The sequence below is a fragment of the Aquarana catesbeiana genome, linkage group LG09, assembly GCF_042186555.1.
Source record: "Aquarana catesbeiana isolate 2022-GZ linkage group LG09, ASM4218655v1, whole genome shotgun sequence".
In the NCBI taxonomy this organism is placed as follows: domain Eukaryota; kingdom Metazoa; phylum Chordata; class Amphibia; order Anura; family Ranidae; genus Aquarana; species Aquarana catesbeiana.
This window is the reverse complement of record NC_133332.1, coordinates 31,043,039-31,066,307: the sequence shown is the minus strand read 5'-3', so window position 1 is coordinate 31,066,307 and position 23,269 is coordinate 31,043,039. Positions and strand designations below refer to the sequence as shown.

General features: G+C 44.1%; 1 protein-coding gene across 6 annotated transcripts in view; it reads left to right on the top strand.

The window, feature by feature from the left end:
• The window catches only part of RGL2 (ral guanine nucleotide dissociation stimulator like 2), a 106,264-nt gene that overhangs the window by 75,653 nt on the left and 7,342 nt on the right, over positions 1-23,269 (top strand). For all 6 annotated transcript variants that reach the window (XM_073598213.1, XM_073598217.1, XM_073598216.1 and 3 more), the window contains 6 exons: positions 2,295-2,369; positions 2,640-2,672; positions 7,623-7,744; positions 9,430-9,519; positions 14,172-14,268; positions 17,359-17,622. In XM_073598213.1, coding sequence (XP_073454314.1) covers positions 2,295-2,369; positions 2,640-2,672; positions 7,623-7,744; positions 9,430-9,519; positions 14,172-14,268; positions 17,359-17,622 — 681 coding nt within the window. The remainder of the gene's footprint in view (positions 1-2,294; positions 2,370-2,639; positions 2,673-7,622; positions 7,745-9,429; positions 9,520-14,171; positions 14,269-17,358; positions 17,623-23,269) is intronic.

Sequence of the window (23,269 nt, the reverse complement as noted above, 5' to 3'; positions counted from 1 at the left end):
GAGTGTCCTCTACTGCACATGGAAAATAGCATTTCTTTGACTTTCTCAATTCCAAGGTGCACACAGAACTGGTGTGATGTCATGTTGGATCAGGAAGGGGCCATCCCCAAACTATTCCCACAGTTTGGTAGCATGAAATCATTTGTTTGCCCCGAGTTTACCTTTAAAAAAAAAAAATTTAACCACTTGCCTAGTGGGCACCTAAACCCCCTTTTTTGCCCAGGCCAATTTTCAGCTTTCAGCGCTGTAGCACTTTGAATGACGATTGCGCAGTCATGCTACGCTATACCCAAATTGAATTTTTATCATTTTTTTTTCACACAAATAGAGCTTTGTTTTGGTGGTATTTAATCACCTCTGGGGTTTAATTTTTTGCTAAACAAACAAAAAAAGACCAGAAATGTTGAAAAAAAAAAAAAAAAAAATAATCAGTTTTCATAGTTTGTTAACCGGTTCCCGACTGGCGCACGCCGATGTACGTCGGCAGAATGGCACGGCTGGGCAAATGGGCGTACCCGTACGTCCCTTTGAATTTGCCGCCGTGCCATTGCGTGCGCGCCGGCTGGGAGCTCCGTGAGTCGGGTCGTGGGTCCCGCGAACTCGATCGCCGTGGGGATACCCGCGATCGCCTCACGGAGAGGACGAATGGGGAGATGTTAATGTAAACAAGCATCTCCCCGTTCTGCCTAGTGACAGTGTCACTGATCATAGCTCCCTGTGATCGGGAGCAGAGATCAGTGATGTGTCACATGTAGCCACTCCCCCCCCCCCCCCCCCCACAGTTAGTAACACTCCCGAGGACATACTTAACCTCTCCCCGCCCCCTAGTGGTTAACCCCTTCACTGCCAGTGTCGTTTACACAGGACTCAGTGCATTTGTATAGCACTGATTGCTGTATAAATGACAATGGTCCCAAAAATGTGTCAGAAGTGTCTGATGTGTCCGCCATGTCGCAGTCACAATAAAAATCGCCATTACTAGTAAAAAAAAAAAAGAATAATAAAAATGCCATAAAACTGTCCCCTATTTTGTAAACGCTATAACTTTTGCGCAAACCAATCAATAAACGATTATTGCAATTTTTACTAAAAATATGTAGAAGAATACGTATCAGCCTAAACTGAGGAAAAAAATGTTTTTTTAAATATTTTTGGGGGATATTTATTATAGCAAAAAGTAAAAAATAATGGGTTTATTTTTTTTTTTTCAAAATTGCCGCTATTTTTTTGTTTATAGCGCAAAAGATAAAAACCGCAGGGGTGATCAAATACCACCAAAAGAAAGCTCTATTTGTGGGAAAAAATGGATGTCAATTTTGTTTGGGAGCCACGTTGCACGACCGCGCAATTGTCAGTTAAAGCGACGCAGTGCTGAATCGCAAAAAACGCACTGGTCAGGAAGGGGGTAAATTCTTCCGGGGCTGAAGTGGTTAAAAAAATGTTCTCCTTCATTGATGTGTGCTGATGAGGCTGCACTGATGGGTACTGATAGGGGGCACTGATAGGTGGCACTGATGGGCACTGGTAGGTGACATTGATAAGCAGCACTGATGAGGCCTTGATTGGCAGCACTGATAGTTGGCACTGGTGGGCATTAATAGGTGGAACTGATGGGGACTGATAGGCAGCACTGATTTGCACTGGTAGGTGGCAATGGTGGGCACAGATGAGGCGGCAGTGGCTCTCCGTGTTCGGGACCGATGTCCCTCTGACTGAAGCTGGTGATCGGCCCTTTTTCTTTTTCTTCTCACGCTGTCAGCGTGAGGGAAAAAAAACAGCCGATTACTGGCTCTGTTTACATCACGTGATCAGCTGTCATTGGCTGACAGCTGATCACATGGTAAGGGGTCGGGATCAGCCCCTTACTCCGATGATCACAGGGGGCGCGCAGGCAGCTCATGCTCAGGAGGACGTAAATGGACGCCCACGCTGTAGTTCTCTTTCGGCTATAACGTGGGCGCAAAGAAGTTAAAAAAAAAAGACAAGAAAAATAAATAAAAATAAAGTAGTATGCACCAGAGGGTTCAACATCACTACCCCTTAGGGACACAAGGAGTCAAAACCCGGTGGAAGTGTATAGTCCATAGTGGATTTTATACCAGAGAGGTTCTGTGTTCTCAATAAACGTACTGAGGAATGGCTTCATGGTGGGTACAGGAAAGCCCTTGTTTCTCTATGGGGTGTCAGAATCTCTAGCTCACCTTATATTTAATACTGTTCCTGTTTTCTCAACCTTTGCCAGTTGTGGGTCTGAATTTTAACTCTTAGCTTTTTTTTCTATTCTCATTGCACAGGGGGTAATCCCATATCTCGGAGTCTTCCTCACCGACCTGGTCATGCTGGATTCTGCCATCCGAGATCAGCTGGAGGTGAGATTTGATGGTTCTTTGATGGATTTTGAAAACTCCGGAATTAAAAAAAAGCGTTTTTTTTTTTTTTTTTCAGATTCAGAATACTTTAATAATACCAAAAGGATTTGTTAGGCAGTGTAGATCTGGAGCCCAATATATGTCATGTTAAGTCTTGGACAGAAGATGTACTGAGGCCAATAATGTAGTGGAAAACTTTTGCTGATTTTATATATTTTATTCCTTCTATTATTTACACTTCTTTTCTTTTTTTTTTTTTTTTTTTTTCAGAACGGATATCTTAACTTTGAGAAGAGAAGAAAGGTGAGTGTGGAATTGGGATAATATCATATTATCACAGGAAATGGCATTTTCACTACTATAGTAGTTGTGAGACAACAAAAATGTCTACTTTCTGTGAAAGAATGACTAGTCCACCTAAAATTGATAATACAGATTTTCATTGATGCTGCCAACTTAAAGCCTTACCCAGTGAACTGACTGGCCTCAGGTGATAGAAATCCTCCTACATTAGTTGTATCTGTTTATCTGCAGTCTTCTCTTCTCTACACCTGTTCAAAGTGCTGAATATTTAAAGCTTAGTAAAAGACAAAGAACAGCGCCCTCTAAATGCAGCGAGTTAACTTATTTTAGTAGTAAAAAGTAAGATTAAAAACGCTCACAAACAAGCGTCATTTTTCCAGCATGGGTGTATATAATATGAGATAAGTTAGGTTTCATCCGCGCTGTTCTGGGATAGTGCTGGGCATCACTGGCTGGTGGAGGCGATCTGCTGTCCAGCTACAATCCAGCTGCACTATTGGCTCCCAGCACTTCCGGAAAGCTGGAGCCGGGATCGCCGATGCTCTGTGATGACGTCACTTCCGGGAACGGAGTCAGAGCTTGTGTGCTCCTTCCCCATGCTTTGCTGGTGGCCATCTTGGTGTAGGCTAAATATACCATACAGGGGAGGGGAACTGAACGACTAATATGCCCAGTAACCATAGCGACTGATGGAACACAGCTTAATAACACGGCAATACTATCTTTTAGAGAACACGGCAACAGTAAAGTTAGCCCAATTTTTTTTTTATATTGTGAAAGATCATGTTACGCCGAGTAAATTGATATCCAACATGTCACGCTTCAAAATTGCGCCCGCTCGTGGAATGGCGACAAACTTTTATCCTTAAAAATCTCCATTGGCGACGTTTAAAAAATTCTACAGGTTGCATGTTTTGAGTTACAGAGGAGGTCTAGGGCTAGAATTATTTTTTTCTTATTTATCTTACCTTTTTTATTTTTACACTGTTTTAAAAAAAAAAAAAAAAATTGTGTCACTTTTATTCCTATTACAAGGAATGTAAACATCCCTTGTAATAGAAAAAAGCATGACAGGACCTCTTAAATATGAGATCCGGGGTCAAAAAGACCTCAGATCTCATATTTACACTAAAATTCAATGTAAAAAAAAATAAAAAAATGTCATTTAAAAAAAATAATAATAATAAAAAAAAAAAAAAAAAAAAAAAAAAGTTCTTTTTAAGAGCTGTGGGCGGAAGTGACGTTTTGACCTCGCTTCCGCCCAGCAATTGTATGGAGACGGGTGGGGGCCATCTTCCCTACCTAACAGGAGACAACACGTGATCGCCTCCGCCTCTGCCGACGGCTCCGGTAAGCGGCGGGGGGCACCGGATTGTGGCGGGAGAGGGAATCCATAGCAGAGACCACTTTTGTCCTGTAGCGGACCGCCCGCTGAAGAAGAGGATACCGGGGTTATGGCAGCTAGCTACTGCCATAACGATATCCTCCAAACAGCCGACGTAAAACTGCGGCAAGCGGTCCGTAATTGGTTAACAACTATGAACCAAATTACCATACTTACAACAGACGACCAATGGAATCATGATAGTCTGACATTATATCTATGAAGAATAATAATAATGATTTAGAAATGATAATTTAAAAATAGGAAGACAACCTATAATAATAAACTGAACTATATTGGGCTATATTAAACTATATTTGGAGTATTGTATTATGTACAATGAACCTGCATTTATATTGGCATTTATTAAAAAGAAAGATTTTAATAGCCATAAAATCTAATAATTTATCAATGAATTCCCTAAAATGATGCTAATCAATTAACCCATAAATAATGATATTAAATGGGACTAAGTGGGGGATATGGGGGGGAGGGGAATAGACTGGACTAAGAATACTTAAGATTTCTCCTAAAATTAGTTGGGTGGGGGAGGGTGAAGGAAAATAAAAGGGGAAAGGATCCGAATATGTAGTATATTGCTTGACATGCCAATGCGGCCTACTTTATGTAGGTCGCACAATACGCACACTTGGGAAGCGTTTTGGTGAGCATCGTAATTTTGTGGGAAAGGGCATAGACAAACATAGTGTTCCGAGACACTTTAAAGAATTCCATAAACACTCATCTTTAGAATTACGTCTTTGGGAAATGGAAGCTATCCCCAACACATTCCCCTCCGCCGAACGTTATAAACCAGGGATCCTCAAACTACGGCCCTCCAGCTGTTGCGGAACTACACATCCCATGAGGCATTGTAAAACTCTGACATGACTAGGCATGATGGGAGTTGTAGTTCCTGAACAACTGGAGGGCTGTAGATTGAAGACCCCTGTTATAAATGCGAGAGAGAAAATTATTGGATGTATACCTTAGATAGCCTATCGCCTGGAGGTCTCAATGAGGGCATTGAAATCACTATTTTACTGTGATGTTGCTACAGGTCCACCACTTGTAAAAAATCATTGTAAAAAAAAATGATATAAAACAAATTATTAATATTGACATGTGGTAACAAATATTCTCAAAAAATAACTGCCCCAATTTAGTACCCCCCAACCCCCCATCCTCCACACAGCACAGAGGAACAGAGCTGAGGTTGTCAATCAGCTGGAGCTCCTTCCCCTGTCACCATTTTTCTCTTGGTGTCAGGAAAACTTGTCAGAAGTGATTCATGCTGATAGAGGAAAGAGGCAGGGGACAGAAATGACGCTTAGTGCTCCCTATTGAGACAAGTACGCACTATAGAGCAGGGGTCTCAAACTGGTGGCCCTCCAGCTGTTGCAAAACTACAAGTCCAATGAGGCCTTGCAAGGCTGCCAGTTGCAAGCATGACTCCCTCAGGCAAAGGCATGATGGGTCTTGTAGCTGTGCAGCAGCTGGATGGCTAGCAGTTTGAGACCCCTGCTATAGAGGGATATGCCTTGTTCATATTTCATGCCTGAGGTTTACAACCACATTAAATTCTATGTAAAGCCAATGACTAAAACCTCATACTGGCTTCAGCAATGGTTGTTTTTCTCAGGGCGGGTTTCTTGATGGTGAAAACAGAGGACCGTGTAGGATGTGTTACAATGGGCACTCAAGGTCTCCATCAGAAGCCCATTAGGCAGGAGCACAATTGGGAGGCAGGGACAGAGCGTTGTCATCCTACAACAGGAAGTACCCGAACAAGCACCTTCATGGCAGGATCAAGTATTTGACAGCAGTAAATTAAAAAATATTTCAAATTACTTTAGAAATGATATACAATATAAAAGAATATAAGATTTTAGGTAGAATTGAGCAACCTGTGACCAAGGCGGTGGGCCGAAACGCGTCAGTCCATGTATCTTTTTACATGTACCAATAAACGCTTACATTTGGATATGGACCTGGAGTTGCCGGCTTTTCCTATTTTGACTAATATAGTGATCAGTGCTAAAAATGTGCACTGTCACTGTACTAATGACACTGGCAGGGAAGGGGTTAACATCAGGGGCGAATAAAGGGTTAAATGTGTGCCTAGGGAGTGCTTACTAACTATGTTGGAAGTGCTTGCACTGTGGGAAGGGCAGGCAGAGATCTGTGTTCCTTGCTTAGCAGAAATACAGGATCACTATCTTCCCTTCTCACAGAACGGCGACTTGCCTTGTTTTTACATAGGCAGATTGCCATTCTGCCTGTTTCTTGAACGATCGGCGGGTCCCGCTGATTGGCTCCTGCTGTGTCCAATCACAGCGGGAGCGGGTCGCTGGCTTTACACACTAGACCCGGAAGTGATCCTGCACAGGGGAGCTGCTTTGCTGCCATATACAGGTATGTACTGTATACGTTCGGCAAGTGGTTAAGGTAAAAATCCTTCTACCTTAACCACTTTAAAGTGGATGTAAACCCTTACAATCCACTTTTTCGCTACAGGTAAGCCTATAATAAGGCTTACCTATAGCTACCCCGGATATCTCCTAAACCTGCACGGTTTAGGAGATATCCCCTGTATCTGCCGAAAGTCATCGGCACATGCGCACTGAAGCAACGGCACGTGCCGTTACCGGCGGCCCCTGCGCGCACGCGTGGGAGTGACGTCATTGTGGTTTTTGCACAATCACAGGGCCGGGGCCCACGATACCCGGAAGCAGGGCTTTTTTTCAGCGGGAACTTGGTGGAACTCAGTCCACCACTTCTGGCTCAGACCCTTGGGGGGGGGGGGGCTGCTCAGCACAATCACTTGTAAACACAGAAGTCCGGTTTCTGCGTGTACAAGTGACAGCTCTGCACTCTGTGTGCAACCCCCCTGAATTCTAAATTCTGTATGTAATGCAATCCTGGTATTTAATGCCCCTTTAAGACCCTCCTACTGTTCGTGAAATTTGACTGACCACACCCACTATTTGATGTGTTTTGGAGGGTGTGTGTAGGGGGGGTTTGGGGGGGTCGTGGTTGAGTTCCAGCACCTATTGTTTGAGCAAAAAAGCCCTGCCCGGAAATAACTCCGGGGAGCGATGTCGCCGGCTGGTGCTGTGTACGGGGACCGCAGCGGGGGGCTTCGATCTCAGGTGAGTATTACATAATGAGCTAGTATGTTATGCATACTAGCTCATTATGACTTTGTCTTGCAGGTCTTTTTTTTTTTTCCTATGTGGGTTTATTACCACTTTAAGGATCATACTTTTGTAGAGGTGCCTGAATAGGACAGTTTTTGGGTTAATTATGATTGCAAATGTATGCAACATAAAGGAGAGGAGAGGCTCCACCTACCCACCTACACCTGTAACTGAGACATCAGAGCAAGGATGAATTTGGATGAATGAAAGCTATTTGGATGAATGAGCGATGGGTTCTGATTGGGTTGCTGCACTTTTCACACTAAATTCTGCTTCATTGAATGTAAGTGCCATAGGAGAGGGGGGGGGGGGATGTCATTGTTGCAGCTACGTTTTCTAACTGTCATTGCAATATACCTGTTTTAGGAGTTTGAGTCACTTTCTCAGATTCGAATCCTGCAAAATGTCTGTGTGGGCTATCGGTTCACTTCTGATCCGCAGTTTGTCAGCTGGTTCCAGAACCTGCCATCAATGAGTGTGGATGAGAGGTGAGTCTATCCGGCAGGACCAGAGGCAAGCCAGTTCCATTCAATGTGCTATTTACGTAAAAAAGTGTCACAATAGCGATCGTGTCTGTTCTCCTATGACGTCACTTCTTTGCTGGCCAGATCAGTAGGCATTTATATTGTGCCCACAACTTGCACGTTGCTTTACAATGCTGTACATTTACATCAGCCCCTGCCTTCAAAGGGCTTACAATCTAAGGTCAGTTTAGGCTAGACATGTGCGGTTTGCTTCGTTCCGAATTGAAATTCAGACAAATTTTTCATTATTCGGATGTATCCGAATTTCTGAATCACAATAGTAACAAATTTAAACAAATTCAAAATAACGAAACAAAACTAAACGGCCGAAATTCAAATAGTTTTCTAATCAAATTCAAATAGATTTTGAATAGTTTTCAAATTCAAATAGTTTTCGAATCAAATTTGAATATCCGAAGTGAATGAATTTGAATAGAAAATAAAGGAATGGCTCTGAAAAGAATATAATAGAATTATAAGATAGAATGTAATAGAGTAAAACAGAATACAAATTAAAGGATAGGAAAAAAATCGAATAGAAAATAAAGGCATAAAATAGAAAAAAATTGAGCAAAACAGAGGAAAATAAAATAGAAAATTAAAAAAAACGAATAAAATCAAATAGAAAAGAATAGAATCAAAAAATAGAATAAAATAGAATATAACCATCTTCTGAAATTTGAATTTCAAATATAATACATTTGAATAGAAAATCAAATAATTAAATAGAAAAGAATAGAATATAACAATATAACGGTTTTCCGAATTTCGAATAGAATAAATTTGAATAGAACAGAAAATAATAGAATAGAAAAAAAAATAGAATGGAATATATTTTTTCCAAAATTTATTGGATTAATTTGATTTAGAATGGAATTTGAATCGATTCGAATAAACGAATAGAAAATCAAATAATTAAATAGAAAAGAATAGAATATAACAATGTAACGGTTTTCTAAAATTAGAATTTCGAATAGAATAAATTTGAATATGAATAGAATAGAAAAAGTTGAATATAATAGAAAAGAATAGAACAGAAAATAATAGAATAGAAAAAAAAATAGAATGGAATATATTTTTTCCAAAATTTATTGGATTAATTTGATTTAGAATGGAATTTGAATCGATTCGAATAAACGAAACAAATTCCGAAAACTAACTAAACAAATTTTCTGTAAATACCAAATCGAAATGAAACAAATTTTTTCATTCTGCACATGTCTAGTTTAGGCAGAAGCCAGTTAACCTACTAGCAAGTCTTTGAAGTGTTGGAGAAAACCAGAATAGCTAGAGGAAAGCCATGCAAGCACAGGGAGAACATGCAAACTCCATGCAGATAGCGTGCTGGCCAGGATTTAACCTGAAGTGCTTCAAGGCAGAAGTGCTAACCTCTAAGCCACCGTGCTGTCCCTAGTGAGTGAAGAATAAGACACGCGCCCCTAGTGGCCAAAAGGTGAAGCGACGTAACATAACGTTGTTTCGCCCAGCCGTGCAATTCTGCCGCAGTAAAACTGCGGCAGCTGGTCGGCAAGCGGTTAAAATAAAAGTAGGAATCTAATTGGTTGCTTTTGGGCAACTGATCTATTTAGCATGTTACAGGATGTCTTGTGATTTTTGTCATGTGACTGATGCACATTTTAATTTCGCAGTTATCGACTGTCATGTGACATTGAGCCGACGCAGGACACAACAGCAGTGACCCCAGTAAAACCCACAGTGGTCATCACACACTGCACTGAGTGAGTAGATGACATGTATTTGTATTTATAACGCTCTAGATGTAAATTCTATATTATTCTTAAAGCATACCCCCCAACTTTATGAGATGGGAACGAGGGACACCCATTAGCAAAAGTATGTAGGCATAGGACACACCCTCTGCCACGCCCCCTTAAAGGAGAAATTTACAAAAAAATCATTAGTTAAACCCACAAGTTTTTTTTTAAATTTTTTTTTTACCACTACTATTACTTTATATTGGCTTTTAAAAATTACAAATGCAGCAGTTTAGAAATCGGATGAAAGGTTTATCACTGGGAAACACTTTTTGAAAGATTTAAAAGTGCCTTTTTTATACATCTATAGAGATCAGACCAAAATGAGGGACAAATGAGGAGGAATGAGGGACAGAGGGACATTGCTCCAAATCAGGGACAGTTGGGAGCTATGCTTAAAGTGTAAGTTTACCTTCAGGAAGGTTTTCCAAAAATGCCCCTGTGCGGTTTCTATAGCCAATGAATAGTACATATCAGCACTTTGTTGGCCTCTCTATAGAAACTGCTGGCCCCTCATACTCCTCCATCCTGCCTTTTGCAGAATGGGCTGAACATCACGATAATGTGCCCCCTGGTGGCGGCTCTGGATCATTCACACTGCACCAATGCCAAGTGTGCCATCCCTGCTCCAGCTGAGCTCAGTAGCAGCTGCTCCGAGCCATTCAATCTGTGAGCATGTGCAGTGCGTGGTCTGCTATTCTCTTGCAAGCTTAGTTAGTAAAGAAGTCCATGCACTGCGCATGTACCACACAGTTTGTACGGCTGGAGAAGCCACTGCTGAGCTCAGGTAAATGAGGAGCGCACACTGCGCACGTGGCGTTTAAATGGCTCTGTAGATCAGGGGTCTCTAAGCTTTCTAAACAAAGGGCCGATTTATTGTCCTTCAGACTTTAGGGGGGGCCGGACTGTGGCCATTGAGAGTAGGAAATGTCTTGGGGTTAGTGGGAGTAAACTAGTGCCCCATCTTTGGTGTCAGTGGGAGGAATAGTGCCCCATCATTGGTATTAGTTGGAGGAATAGTGCCCCATCGTTGGTGTCAGTGGGAGGAATAGTGCCCCATCGTTGGTGTCAGTGGGAGGAATAGTGCCCCATCGTTGGTGTCAGTGGGAGGAATAGTTCCCCATCATTGGTATCAGTTGGAAGAATAGTGCCCCATCGTTGGTGTCAGTGGGAGGAATAGTTCCCCATCATTGGTATCAGTGGGAGGAATAGTGCCCCATCATTGGTAACAGTGGGAGGAATAGTGCCTCATTGTTGGCGTCAGTGGGAGGAATAGTTCCCCATTGTTGGCGTCAGTGGGAGGAATAGTGCCCCATCATTGGTGTCAGTGAGAGGAATAGTGCCCCATCGTTGGTGTCAGTGAGAGGAATAGTGCCCCATCATTGGTGTCAGTGAGAGGAATAGTGCCCCATCGTTGGTGTCAGTGAGAGGAATAGTGCCCCATCGTTGGTGTCAGTGGGAGGAATAGTGCCCCATCATTGGTATTAGTTGGAGGAATAGTGCCCCATCATTGGTGTCAGTGGGAGGAATAGTGCCCCATCATTGGTATCAGTTGGAGGATAAGTGCCCCATCATTGGTATTAGTGGGAGGAATAGTGCCCCATCATTGGTGTCAGTGGGAGGAATAGTGCCTCATCATTGGTATTAGTTGGAGGAATATTGCCCCATCATTGGTGTCAGTGGGAGGAATAGTGCCCCATCATTGGTGTCAGTGGGAGGAATAGTGCCCCAAGGGCCAGATACAGATAAGCAAAGGGCCACAGTTTGGAGACCACTGGTCTAGATCACAGAGTTCATAATATTGCGGTCTCTAAAAAACGATCCGCGATAAACCACTTTTTAGAGGGTAACAGGGCTGCATTTTTTTTTTTTTTTTTTGCCAAAGGCCAGTTTAAAATGGAACCAACAAGCCACAACTGAGAGCGAAGCATTTGGCTCCTGGTTGCAGCGCAGAGATATTGGCTTGAATGGGTTTGTTTGACAGGTGGCACCATGTTAAATTTACCACACCACAGCTGCAGTCAAAGCATCATGGCTATGGCATGTGAATATCCCCCTCTGGCTGTATGTTAGGGTTTAATGGGCGGTAATGGGGGTTCGCAAAACTGCTGCTCAACCGCTTGCTTTTACCTCCCCTGTCTGCCCGTGTGAAAATAGTCTAAGTGAGAGCTGGAAGTGGTGATGTAGGAGTAGAGAGCTCCCCCTCTCTAAAAGGCAGGAGTCCTAGTCGGGTATTGGCAGTCATGTGACCACTAAAAATAGATATAATAAAAAAAAAAAGTATGTAGAGGCCACGTTAATGCTCTTACAGCTCTCAGGTACTCACTGCTTCTCCTGATAGTGCCTCTAGGGTGGACAAGGTGACATGATAACATCACTGCATAGAAGAATGGGTAGATACAGATCAGAGAGCCAACAACGCTGAATATTTGGCAGTGGTAGCATAGCGTTGTCGCCCCCCCCCCCCATAGGAAATGACAGCGGCACTGGCAAGATCAAGAGGTAAATACTTGGGAATGACAGGACTGGTAATAATGGCAGATTTATATATTGTGTAATACATTTTGCCGGAAGTTCACTTTAAAGTGGAACTAAACTCGATTAATGAAAAAACTGCGAGCGAGGAGAAGCAAGCACCGCTCCAGATGAACTCCTCACCACATGTCAGCACATTCACTGCAATTGGATTTGCCCTGCAATTGCAATTGGATGCCGATCCGATCTGTGGTAGTCTTAGTCCCTAATTTAAAAAAAAACAAAGGTTAAACGCACTCTAAAAGTCAGAGCAATCCAATCTTTATTGAATAAAATCCATGATACGACGGCAGTCACTGTTCCCAAATAGAAGATAATAGTAGTAGTTGACGTGTTTCACGCAGCTAGCATTTAATCATCTTAATCATATGATTCTGATGAAATGCTAGCTGCGTGAAATGCGTCAACTACTACTATCATCTTCAATTGGGAACTGTGACTGTTCCCAAATAGATTGGATTGCTCTGACTTTTGGAGTGCGGTCAACCTTTGTTTTTTTAATTCTTTATGTAACGTAGGCAACATAACAAAGCAGTACAGCATGACAGTCCGTTCCTAATGATAATCATTAACAGTGGTAATACAAAGAGGGGTTTAACCACTTCCCACCCAGTCCATAGCAGAATGACAGCCGGGAAGTGGATCAGTTATCCTGATTGGGCGTCATATGATGTCCAGCAGGATAAGCCGCGGGGGCGCGCAGCACAGCGATCAGTTGTTATGGTGTGTCTCTGACAGTGAAGCCTCTGACGGAGACTCTTTTACCACGTAATCAGTTGTGTCCAATCACAGCTGATCACAGTGTAAACAGGAAAAGCTGTGTATCGGCTTTTCCTCTACCAGCGATGGCAGACGAGTAGAAGAGAGCCAATTGGTTGCTCTCCTGATGGGGGGGGGGGGCGAGGATGCCATGGCCACCAGGGATGCCCACCCATGACCACCAGGTAAGCCCAATAGATCCCACCAGGGATGGCAGTCATTGCCTATTAGGGATGGCACTCTGTGCCCATCAGTGATGCCTGCCAGTGCCTCTGATCAGTGCTGCCTATCAGTGCCATCCATCAGTGCCACCTATACGTGCCCTTCAGTGCCGCCTATCAGTGCTGCAAATAAGTGCCACCTCATCAGTGCCCATCAGTGAAGGAGAAAACATACTTATTTACATAGATTTGTAACAGAAACAAAAATTTTTTTTTTAATTGTAGCGCAAAAAATAAAAACACAGAGGTGATCAAATACCACCAAAAGTAAGCTCTATTTGTGGGGAAAAAAAATAATGATATTTGTTTGGGTACAGCGTTGTATGACCGCGCAATTGTCATTCAAAAGGTGATAGCGCTGAAAGCTGAAAATTGGTTTGGGCAGGTAGGTGTATAAGTGCCCGGTATTGAAGTGGCATTGAAGCCACCGGCCAACATTCTTCCAATAACTTACCCTACCTAAAGGCTGTGGGCCGCAGCTTTCACGGTGCATATAACCTGTGTTTTGTAGAAATTCCCATAGGAGAACATGTCTGCCATATACATACCGAGAAGATGGCACATAATGGTCGGTGCACAACTACCATGAGGTGGGGAGATTAAACAAGAAGCTCAAATAGTGAAGGGCAACTAAGTCCCGGCCCCCAAAGCAGCTGCACTAAAGGTCACCGCATACCGGGTAGCTTTTTTTTTTTTTTTTTCTTTTAAGAGAAAGAAATCAACCTTTTTGTTTTTTGGAAAACTGTGAGCAGGCAGCTCTTTTACTACAGAAGAGACGTGCTATTTCTTTTCTGCAATAACAAAACACTTGCCTGCTTGCAGTCTTCTATTAAATGCAGACAGAACTGTGCATGCGCAGCTCAAGGTGCATACCTAGCAAACTTGGGCTGTGCCGGAATGGCGAACTCTTGTGCACATGCACAGAATGACATAATTCCCTGGCCAACCAACCAAGAGGCTGATGCCGCGGAGAAGAGAACAGCAGCCAGCGAGGGATTTACTATTACATTGCTGCAATAAGTGGGGGGGATATGTCTGTGCGTTTTAGTTTTTCTTTAGGTATGCAATGTATAACCTGCCCGTTTCCCCTTATCTCTGCAGTCTTCTGGCCTCCATTGTTGCTCCATTTGGACCCAGCATGCACATGGTGGCTTGGGATGTGCCTTCTGATCGACTGATGACACCCGGCCTAACAACGGTAAAGATGTTTTCCCATCTGTACTACCCAGGAATTGTTTTATCCTATACCAGGGATATGCAATTGCATATCCCTGTCCTATACTATAGTTATTGTAAAAGAAGAAAAATCAGGAAAGTGAGAGGGAGGGAGATCCATCAGATGAGTGGTGTTGGGTTTATACAGCTGGCCATAGACCGTTCAAATCTCGGCTGGTTCAGCAGGGACCGGCGGAGATTTGAACAATGTATGGGCAGGCTGAATGTGCCCAAGATCGATCAATCAACTTTGGTACAACCAGCCTGCTGGATATTACATGCGATTATTGTTAACAGCTGTTAAAGAAACTAACAGCAATCATTGTGTTCTCCTGGCGGAGATGGCTTCCCCCTAAATGTTGGACCAGAGACTGTGCATGCACTGTACTCCCCTCATTGATGGACCAGAGGCTGTGCATGCACTGTACCCCCCCCCCCCCCCCATTGATGGACTAGAGGCTGTGCGTGCACTGTACTCCCCTCATTGATGGAGCAGATGCTGTGCGTGCACTGTACCCCCCCCCCCCCCATTGATGGACTAGAGGCTGTGCGTGCACTGTACTCCCCTCGTTGTTGGACCAGAGGCTGTGCGTGCACTGTACTCCCCTCATTGTTGGACCAGAGGCTGTGCGTGCACTGTACTCCCCTCATTGATGGAGCAGAGGCTGTGCGTGCACTGTACCCCCCCCCCCCATTGATGGACTAGAGGCTGTGCGTGCACTGTACTCCCCTCGTTGTTGGACCAGAGGCTGTGCGTGCACTGTACTCCCCTCATTGTTGGACCAGAGGCTGTGCGTGCACTGTACTCCCCTCATTGATGGAGCAGAGGCTGTGCGTGCACTGTACCCCCCCCCCCATTGATGGACTAGAGGCTGTGCGTGCACTGTACTCCCCTCGTTGTTGGACCAGAGGCTGTGCGTGCACTGTACTCCCCTCGTTGTTGGACCAGAGGCTGTGCATGCACTGTACTCCCCTCTTTGATGGACCAGAGGGTGTGCATGCACTGTACTTCCCCCCCCCATTGATGGACCAGAGGCTGTGCATGCACTGTACTCCCCTCATTGATGGACCAGAGGCTGTGCATGCACTGTACTCCCCTCATTGATGGACCAGAGGCTGTGCATGCACTGTACTCCCCTCATTGATGGACCAGAGGCTGTGTATGCACTGTACTCCCCCCCCCCCCCCCCCCATTGATGGACCAGAGGCTGTGCATGCACTGTACTCCCCTCATTGATGGACCAGAGGCTGTGCATGCACTGTACTCCCCCCATTGATGGACCAGAGGCTGTGCATGCACTGTACTCCCCTCATTGATGGACCAGAGGCTGTGCATGCACTGTACTCCCCTCATTGATGGACCAGAGGCTGTGCATGCACTGTACTCTCCTCATTGATGGACCAGAGGCTGTGTATGCACTGTACTCCCCTCTTTGATGGACCAGAGGCTGTGCGTGCACTGTACTCCCCTCATTGATGGACCAGAGGCTGTGCATGCACTGTACTCTCCTCATTGATGGACCAGAGGCTGTGTATGCACTGTACTCCCCTCTTTGATGGACCAGAGGCTGTGCATGCACTGTACTCTCCTCATTGATGGACCAGAGGCTGTGTATGCACTGTACTCCCCTCTTTGATGGACCAGAGGCTGTGCATGCACTGTACTCCCCTCATTGATGGACCAGAGGCTGTGCGTGCACTGTACTCCCCTCATTGATGGACCAGAGGCTGTGCGTGCACTGTACTCCCCTCATTGATGGACCAGAGGCTGTGCATGCACTGTACTCTCCTCATTGATGGACCAGAGGCTGTGCATGCACTGTACTCCCCTCATTGATGGACCAGAGGCTGTGCATGCACTGTACTCCCCTCATTGTTGAACCAGAGGCTGTGCATGCACTGTACTCCCCCTCATTGTTGGACCAGAGGCTGTGCATGGCTGCACTGTACTCTCCTCATTGATGGACCAGAGGCTGTGCATGCACTGTACTTCCCTCATTGTTGAACCAGAGGCTGTGCATGCACTGTACTCTCCTCATTGATGGACCAGAGGCTGTGCATGCATTGTACTCCCCTCATTGTTGAACCAGAGGCTGTGCATGCACTGTACTCCCCTCATTGATGGACCAGAGGCTGTGCATGCACTGTACCCCCTCATTGATGGACCAGAGGCTGTCCATGCACTGTACTCCCCTCATTGTTGGACCAGAGACTGTGCATGCACTGTACTCCCCTTATTGCTGTGTATTGAAGCAAAGTACACACAAGCTCATAGGCTGGATTCACACCTTTGCTGTTTTTTTTGCTTGATGCATTTTCCATTGAAATAAATAGAAATGCATCAAAACACATGGAATAAGACAAATGCGTCATGACTCGCATCATTGCATCAGGATGCATTGATGCGTGTTAACATGCAATGAGCAATACAAATCTGCTACAATGCAAGGTAAAGCGGATCTTCATCCTGAAAACAAACTTCACTTCTGTACACAAATTTTTTTTTTAAATGAATACGTTTCGGTTCAGCCCTGCATGTTCTTTACTCACCCAGGCAATGACAAAACTGTTTTAATTCAGAAAAGGAGGAAGGGGCGTGCCTAGTGGTGCGTCATTGGTAGGCCCGACCGGGTGAACCTCGAAAAGATCCATCAGCCCTCCTGATGATGTCAAACAAGAACATGGTGACACGAGACCCGAGCGTTGGCAGCAGAGAGGAGAATCTCAGCAGGACAACGCTGGATCCGCTGGGTGGGTGAGTATTTGAACTGCGCATAAACCGCAAACCGGTAAGCAGGGGTTAAAAAAAAAAGGGGGGGGGGATAAAGATCTGCTTTAACATGCATTAAAAAAATTTAGATGTAAGTCCAGCCATGAAGCATTTGATTTGCACTGCAAAAAATTAAGACAACGTGACTGCTTTGTTACCATTACACCTCCCACTAGGAAAGGGTAGGAAGGGAAACCAGAAGGCACAAAAAGTCACCCGGTTGCTAAATGAACCTCTTCATTCACTTTATACTTCACATTTATGTGTTGGTGACTCAATTTTATACAACTTTTCCTACAACAGCAGCAGAGAAGCCCCTCTGTCCCGACGCTGGACGTACAAAGCTCCCCCAATCCGCCTCCTAAGGGGTTTCTAACACCAGCTATTCCCGGACGCACACACCGACGCTCCGCCTCTTGCGGCAGTCCGTTCACTACCGTTCAACACAGCGGTTCTGCGGAGCACATCGCGGAGCCAGGCAAAATCCCGGATGCCGCTGAAGACCACCGCATTATTCGTGCACGAGTGGAGCCGGCAGAGGAAAGCAGTGTTTACAAGAGTTTGCAGGTGAGTGCACAATTGTGACTTCTACACCATCATTGAGCCTCAGGTTCCAAAATGTCTGCATTTGCAGTTTCCCACTTCAGCTTGTCATTGCATCTTCCTTTCTGCCATGAGAACTGGAAAGTAGGATTCGCTGCGAACTGGCCGAGCTGATCATGAGATCAATCTACCTCAAATGGTGCCATACACAGAACGATTTTATATACCATTGTATTGTCTGGGAGAAAAATATGAATGGGATCGAAAAATACATACATTGAGGAAAAGAAAAAAGTATTTGATCCCCTGCTGATTTTGTACGTTCGCCCACTGACAAAGAAATGATCAGTCTATAATTTTAATGGTAGGTTTATTTTAACAGTGAGAGACAGAATAACAAAAATATCCAGAAAAATGCATTTCAAAAAAGTTATAAATTGATTTGCATTTTAATGAGTGAAATAAGTGAAATGATCCCCTATCAATCAGCAAGATTTCTGGCTCCCAGGTGTCTTCTATACAGGTAACGAGCTGAGATTAGTAGCACTCTCTTAAAGGGCGTGCTCCTAATCTCAGCTTGTTACCTGTATAAAAGACACCTGTCCACAGAAGCAATCAGATTCCAATCTCTCCACCATGGCCAAGACCAAAGAGCTGTCCAAGGATGTCAGGGACAAGATTGTAGACCTACACAAGGCTGTAATGGGCTACAAGACCATCACCAAGCAGCTTGGTGAGAGGGTGACAACAGTTGGTGCGATTATTTGCAAATGGAAGAAACACAAAATAACGGTCAATCTCCCTCGGTCTGGGGCTCTATGCAAGATCTCACCTCGTGGAGTTTCAATGATCATGAGAACGGTGAGGAATCAGCCCAGAACTACACAGGAGAATCTTGTCAATGATCTCCAGGCAGCTGGGACCAAAGTCACCAAGAAAACAATTGGTAACACGCTACGCCATTAAGGACTGAAATCCTGCAGCGACTGCAAGGTCCTCCTGCTCAAGAAAGCACATGTACAGGCCGGTCTGAAGTTTGCTAATAAACATCTGAATGATTCAGAGGAGAACTGGGTAAAAGTGTTGTGGTCAAATGAGACCAAAATCAAGCTCTTTGGCATCAACTTAACTCAACATGGAGGTGGAAACATTATGCTTTGGGAGTGTTTTTCTGCTAAGGGGACAGGACAACTTCACCGCATCAAAGGGACGATGGACGGGGCCATGTACTGTCAAATCTCGGGTGAGAACCTCCTTCCCTCAGCCAGGGCATTGAAAATGGGTCATGAATGGGGTTTCCAGCATGACAATGACTTAAAACACACGGCCAATGCAACAAAGGAGTGGCTCAAGAAGAAGCACATTAGGGTCCTAGAGTGGCCTAGCCAGTCTTCAGACCTTAATCCCATAGAAAATATGTGGAGGGAGCTGAAGGTTTGAGTTACCAAACGTCAGCCTCAAATCCTTAATGACTTGGAGAGGATCTGCAAAGTGGAGAGGGACAAAATCCCTCCTGAGATGTGTGCAAACCTGGTGGCCAACTATAAGAAACGTCTGACCTCTGTGATTGCCAACAAGGGTTTTACCACCAAGTACTAAGTCATGTTTTGCGAAGGGGTCAAATACTTATTTCACTCATCATGCAAACAAATGCAATTTTTTACTTTTTTTTTAAATGCATTTTTTTGGATATTTTTGTTGTTATTCTGTCTCTCACTGTTAAAATAAACCTACCATTAAAATTATAGACTGATCATTTTTTTGTCAGTGGGCAAACGTACAAAATCAGCAGGGGATCAAATACTTTTTTTTCCTTGCACTGTATATATCTACTGTATCTACTTTCATACAATTGGATTATATATCTAGGCCACGTATCAAACACAAGGCCTGTGGGTCGAATTCGGAATTCGGCCCACTAGGCTATATCATGTGGCCCTCGCACCTTTCCTGAAGCTTTGGATACTGGGAAATTTCCCGGCAGGCCGCCTGCCCTGGGGCCCACGGCTGATCCCAGCGCTGCGGGCTGAGGCAGAGGGATGGAGCCGAGGCTTCAGTGCCGGAGTCCTCCCCTCCCTCCTCCTCGTGTACGTCAGTCAGTGTCACAACTGCGGCGATCTCCCTGTGTTCGGCGGTGTTCTGTCAAACAGAATAGTGGCCGCCGTAACAAAGTCCCGTCTCCTAGACCAGTGTTTCTCAACTCCAGTCCTCAGGGCACACCAACAGGTCACGTTTTCAGGATTTCCATTATTTTGCACAGGTGATTTGATCAGTTTCACTGCCTTAGTAATTACCACAGCTGCTTCATCTGAGGGAAATCCTGAAAACATGACCTGTTGGTGCGCCTTGAGGACTGGAGTTGAGAAACACTGTCCTAGACCCAGCTCCTGTAATAGACAGATCACTGATCCAGTGCGGTACATTGAATCAGTGTGACGGGTATCACAGGAGGAGCCGGGTCTAGGAGGCCGCCGGTATATTCAAATCCATTCTCCATGACAGAGCGGGAGATCGCCGCTCTGTGTGATCGGGATGCATTTCATGAAAACTAGTAAAGCTGCATTTTATGGGCGCTGATCCGGATGCATTTCATGGGCGCTGATCCGGATGCATTTCATGGGCGCTGATCTGGATGCATTTCATAAGAACTGGTAAGGCTGCATTTCATGGGCGCTGATCCGGATGCATTTTTTGGGCACTCTGGTAAGGCTGCATTTTATGGGCGCTGTTCGGGATGCATTTTATGGGCACTCTGGTAAGGCTGCATTTTATGGGCGCTGTTCGGGATGCATTTTATGGGCACTCTGGTAAGGCTGCATTTTATGGGCGCTGTTCGGGATGCATTTTATGGGCACTCTGGTAAGGCTGCATTTCGTGGGCGCGGATCAAGATGCATTTCATGAGAACTGGTAAGGCTGCATTTCGTGGGCGCTGTTCAGGATGCATTTCATGGGCACTGGTAAGGCTGCATTTCATGGGCGCTGATCGAGATGAATTTCATGGGCACTGGTAAGGCTGCATTTGGTGGGCGTCATACAAAAAGAACCCGGTGAAAGACACCAGAAAAAAGTTACTTAGGGCTACACAAATCGATCATATTAGAGTATCGAAAATTAGAAAATGTATTGTATAAAACAGATTTTGGCATAATCAAGGCCAGTATCAAGAAAAACAGCTTCACAAAAATTAGCCAACAACAAGTCAAAATAATGAATATCTCATCAAACATACACATAGACACAAAACATTACATAGAACAATTAAACGTCCAAGCGCCGTTAAGTAACACACTGGTAAGTTGTCAGATGAAAATTCATCATAATTGTATCTATAAAGAAACAACAACAGTGGCTATATCGATCAATGACAGCTTAACCAGTGTGTGGCTCCACAAATAGATAAATGGAAGAAAGATGGTACAGAAGATAAAAAACTAGCGTGGATAAGAGGGGTTATGACCCACTTCACATCATCAGAAGAAAGAAAGGGAAGAAGGGGAAAAAGAAGAAAGAAGGGGGGTGAATTAAAGAAAGGAAGAAAAGGGAAAAAAGAAGGAAAGGGGAAAAGGAAAAATAACATACCAATTAATGTCCACATAATTCCAGGAGTATACAGCTACCCACACCAGGACCCATATCTATGTAACCTGCTATTGCTATCTGGACTTTTCACATGCAAAATTGTGCTATCCTACTGGACTTCCTTTTTGAAAAAATATATACATATATCTTTCTAAATTCCAGGGTAATGCCATGGTGGCTATTTCCCTGATGATGTGAAATGGGTCATAACCCCTCTTATCCACGCTAGTTTTTCATCTTCTGTACCATCTTTCCTCCATTTATCTATTTGTGGAGCCACACACTGGTTAAGCTGTCATTGATCGATATAGCCACTGTTGCTTTTTCTTTATAGATACAATTATGATGAATTTTCATCTGACAACTTACCAGTGTGTTACTTAACGGTGTCCAGATGTTTTTTAATTGTTCTGTGTAATGTTTTGTGTCTATGTGTATGTTTGAGATATTCATTATTGTGACTTGTTGTTGGCTAATTTTTGTGTAAGCTGTTTTTCTTGATACTGGCCTTGATTACGCCAAAATCTGTTTTATACAATACAATAAATTTTCTCATTTTTGATACTCGAAATGATCGATTTTGTGTAGCCCTAAGTAACTCTTTTCTGGTATCTTTCACCGGGTTCTTTTTGTATGACATATGCCTTATGCCGCGTACACACGATTCGGATTTTCCGACAACATTTTTTTCCGAAGGATGTTGGCTCAAACTTGTCTTGCATACACACGGTCACACAAATGTTGTTGGAAATTCCGAACGTCAAGAGCGCGGTGACGTACAACACGTACGACGAGCTGAGAAAAAGGAAGTTCAATAGCCAGTGCGGCTCTTCTGTTTGATTCCGAGCATGCGTGGACTTATGTGCGACGGACTTGTGTACACACACTCGGACTTTCGGACAACAAGTTTTATTATCGGAAAATTTGAGAACCTGCTCTCAAACGTTTGTGTGCGGAAATTCCGACAGCAAATGTTCGATGGAGCCTACACACGGTCGGACTTTCCGACAACAAGCTCACATCGAACATTTCCCGTCGGAAAGTCTGACCGCGTGTACGCGGCATTGTAGTTACGGCTTCAGCACCCTACACAGTGAATGATCTACGAGTGACCACCTCATTATTTGAAGTGGATAATATGTGCCAAGCCTGCTCTTTTTGTTTTCTTTATGCATTTGGTGTGCACCGGTAAGCTGCATTGATCGACAATGATGAGGTTGCGCTGATGGGCACAGGCTCAATACACTCTTCAAATGTGCTTTAAAATGCATGGTTTTCCCTTTTTTGAACAAGAAAATAATGACGTTGGGCTGGTATAATAATGCTATGGGGCTGGTATAAAATTATTTGCAGGGCTGGTTTTTATTCCCAGTCTGGCCCTGCCCCTGTCTCCGCCCCCACCTTGCCTCAGCAGTCGGCAGCAGAGAGGAGAACACAACTCCTCCTCCAGATCCTGCACTTCCCTGTGCAGCAGCAGCACCCCCCCCCCCCATATCTCAGCAGTTGGCAGAAATGAGGAGGACTGAACTCATTCTACAGATCCTGAACCTTTCTGTGCAGCCGCATCACTTTCTCATCTCCACCTCTCCTGGTCACAGCATTCAGCAGACTACAGTCTTCCACCACTGATCTAAACAGATTACAATCAGCTTTGCACATATCAATCGAAAACACAGTATGGGGTCTAGTTATGAAAAAAAAATTGGTACGCAAATGTCACAAGCATTTGCCCAACCATCACGAATTCCAGCAGTATTTTACTTAAGGGAGACCTTCAGCCATTAAAATAACTTTTTGTCTTTTTGCCCCCTCCCCCTTCCTCTTCAATAATTGGAGATCATTACCTTATTTAATTTTAATGAATTGTGACCTTTTTTGTAGATATGTGCACTGCCAAAAAAATCGTTTGTTTTTCATTTCATTTGTTTATTTTTTTTTTCAATTTTCGGGTCATTCGTTATTATCGCAATTCGTAAATTCGTACATTCCTATATTCGTAAATTCATACCTTCGTAAATTGGAAAATTTGTATATTTGTAAATTAGAAAATTTGTAAATTCAAAATTTGAAAATCTGAAATAGTAACTAAC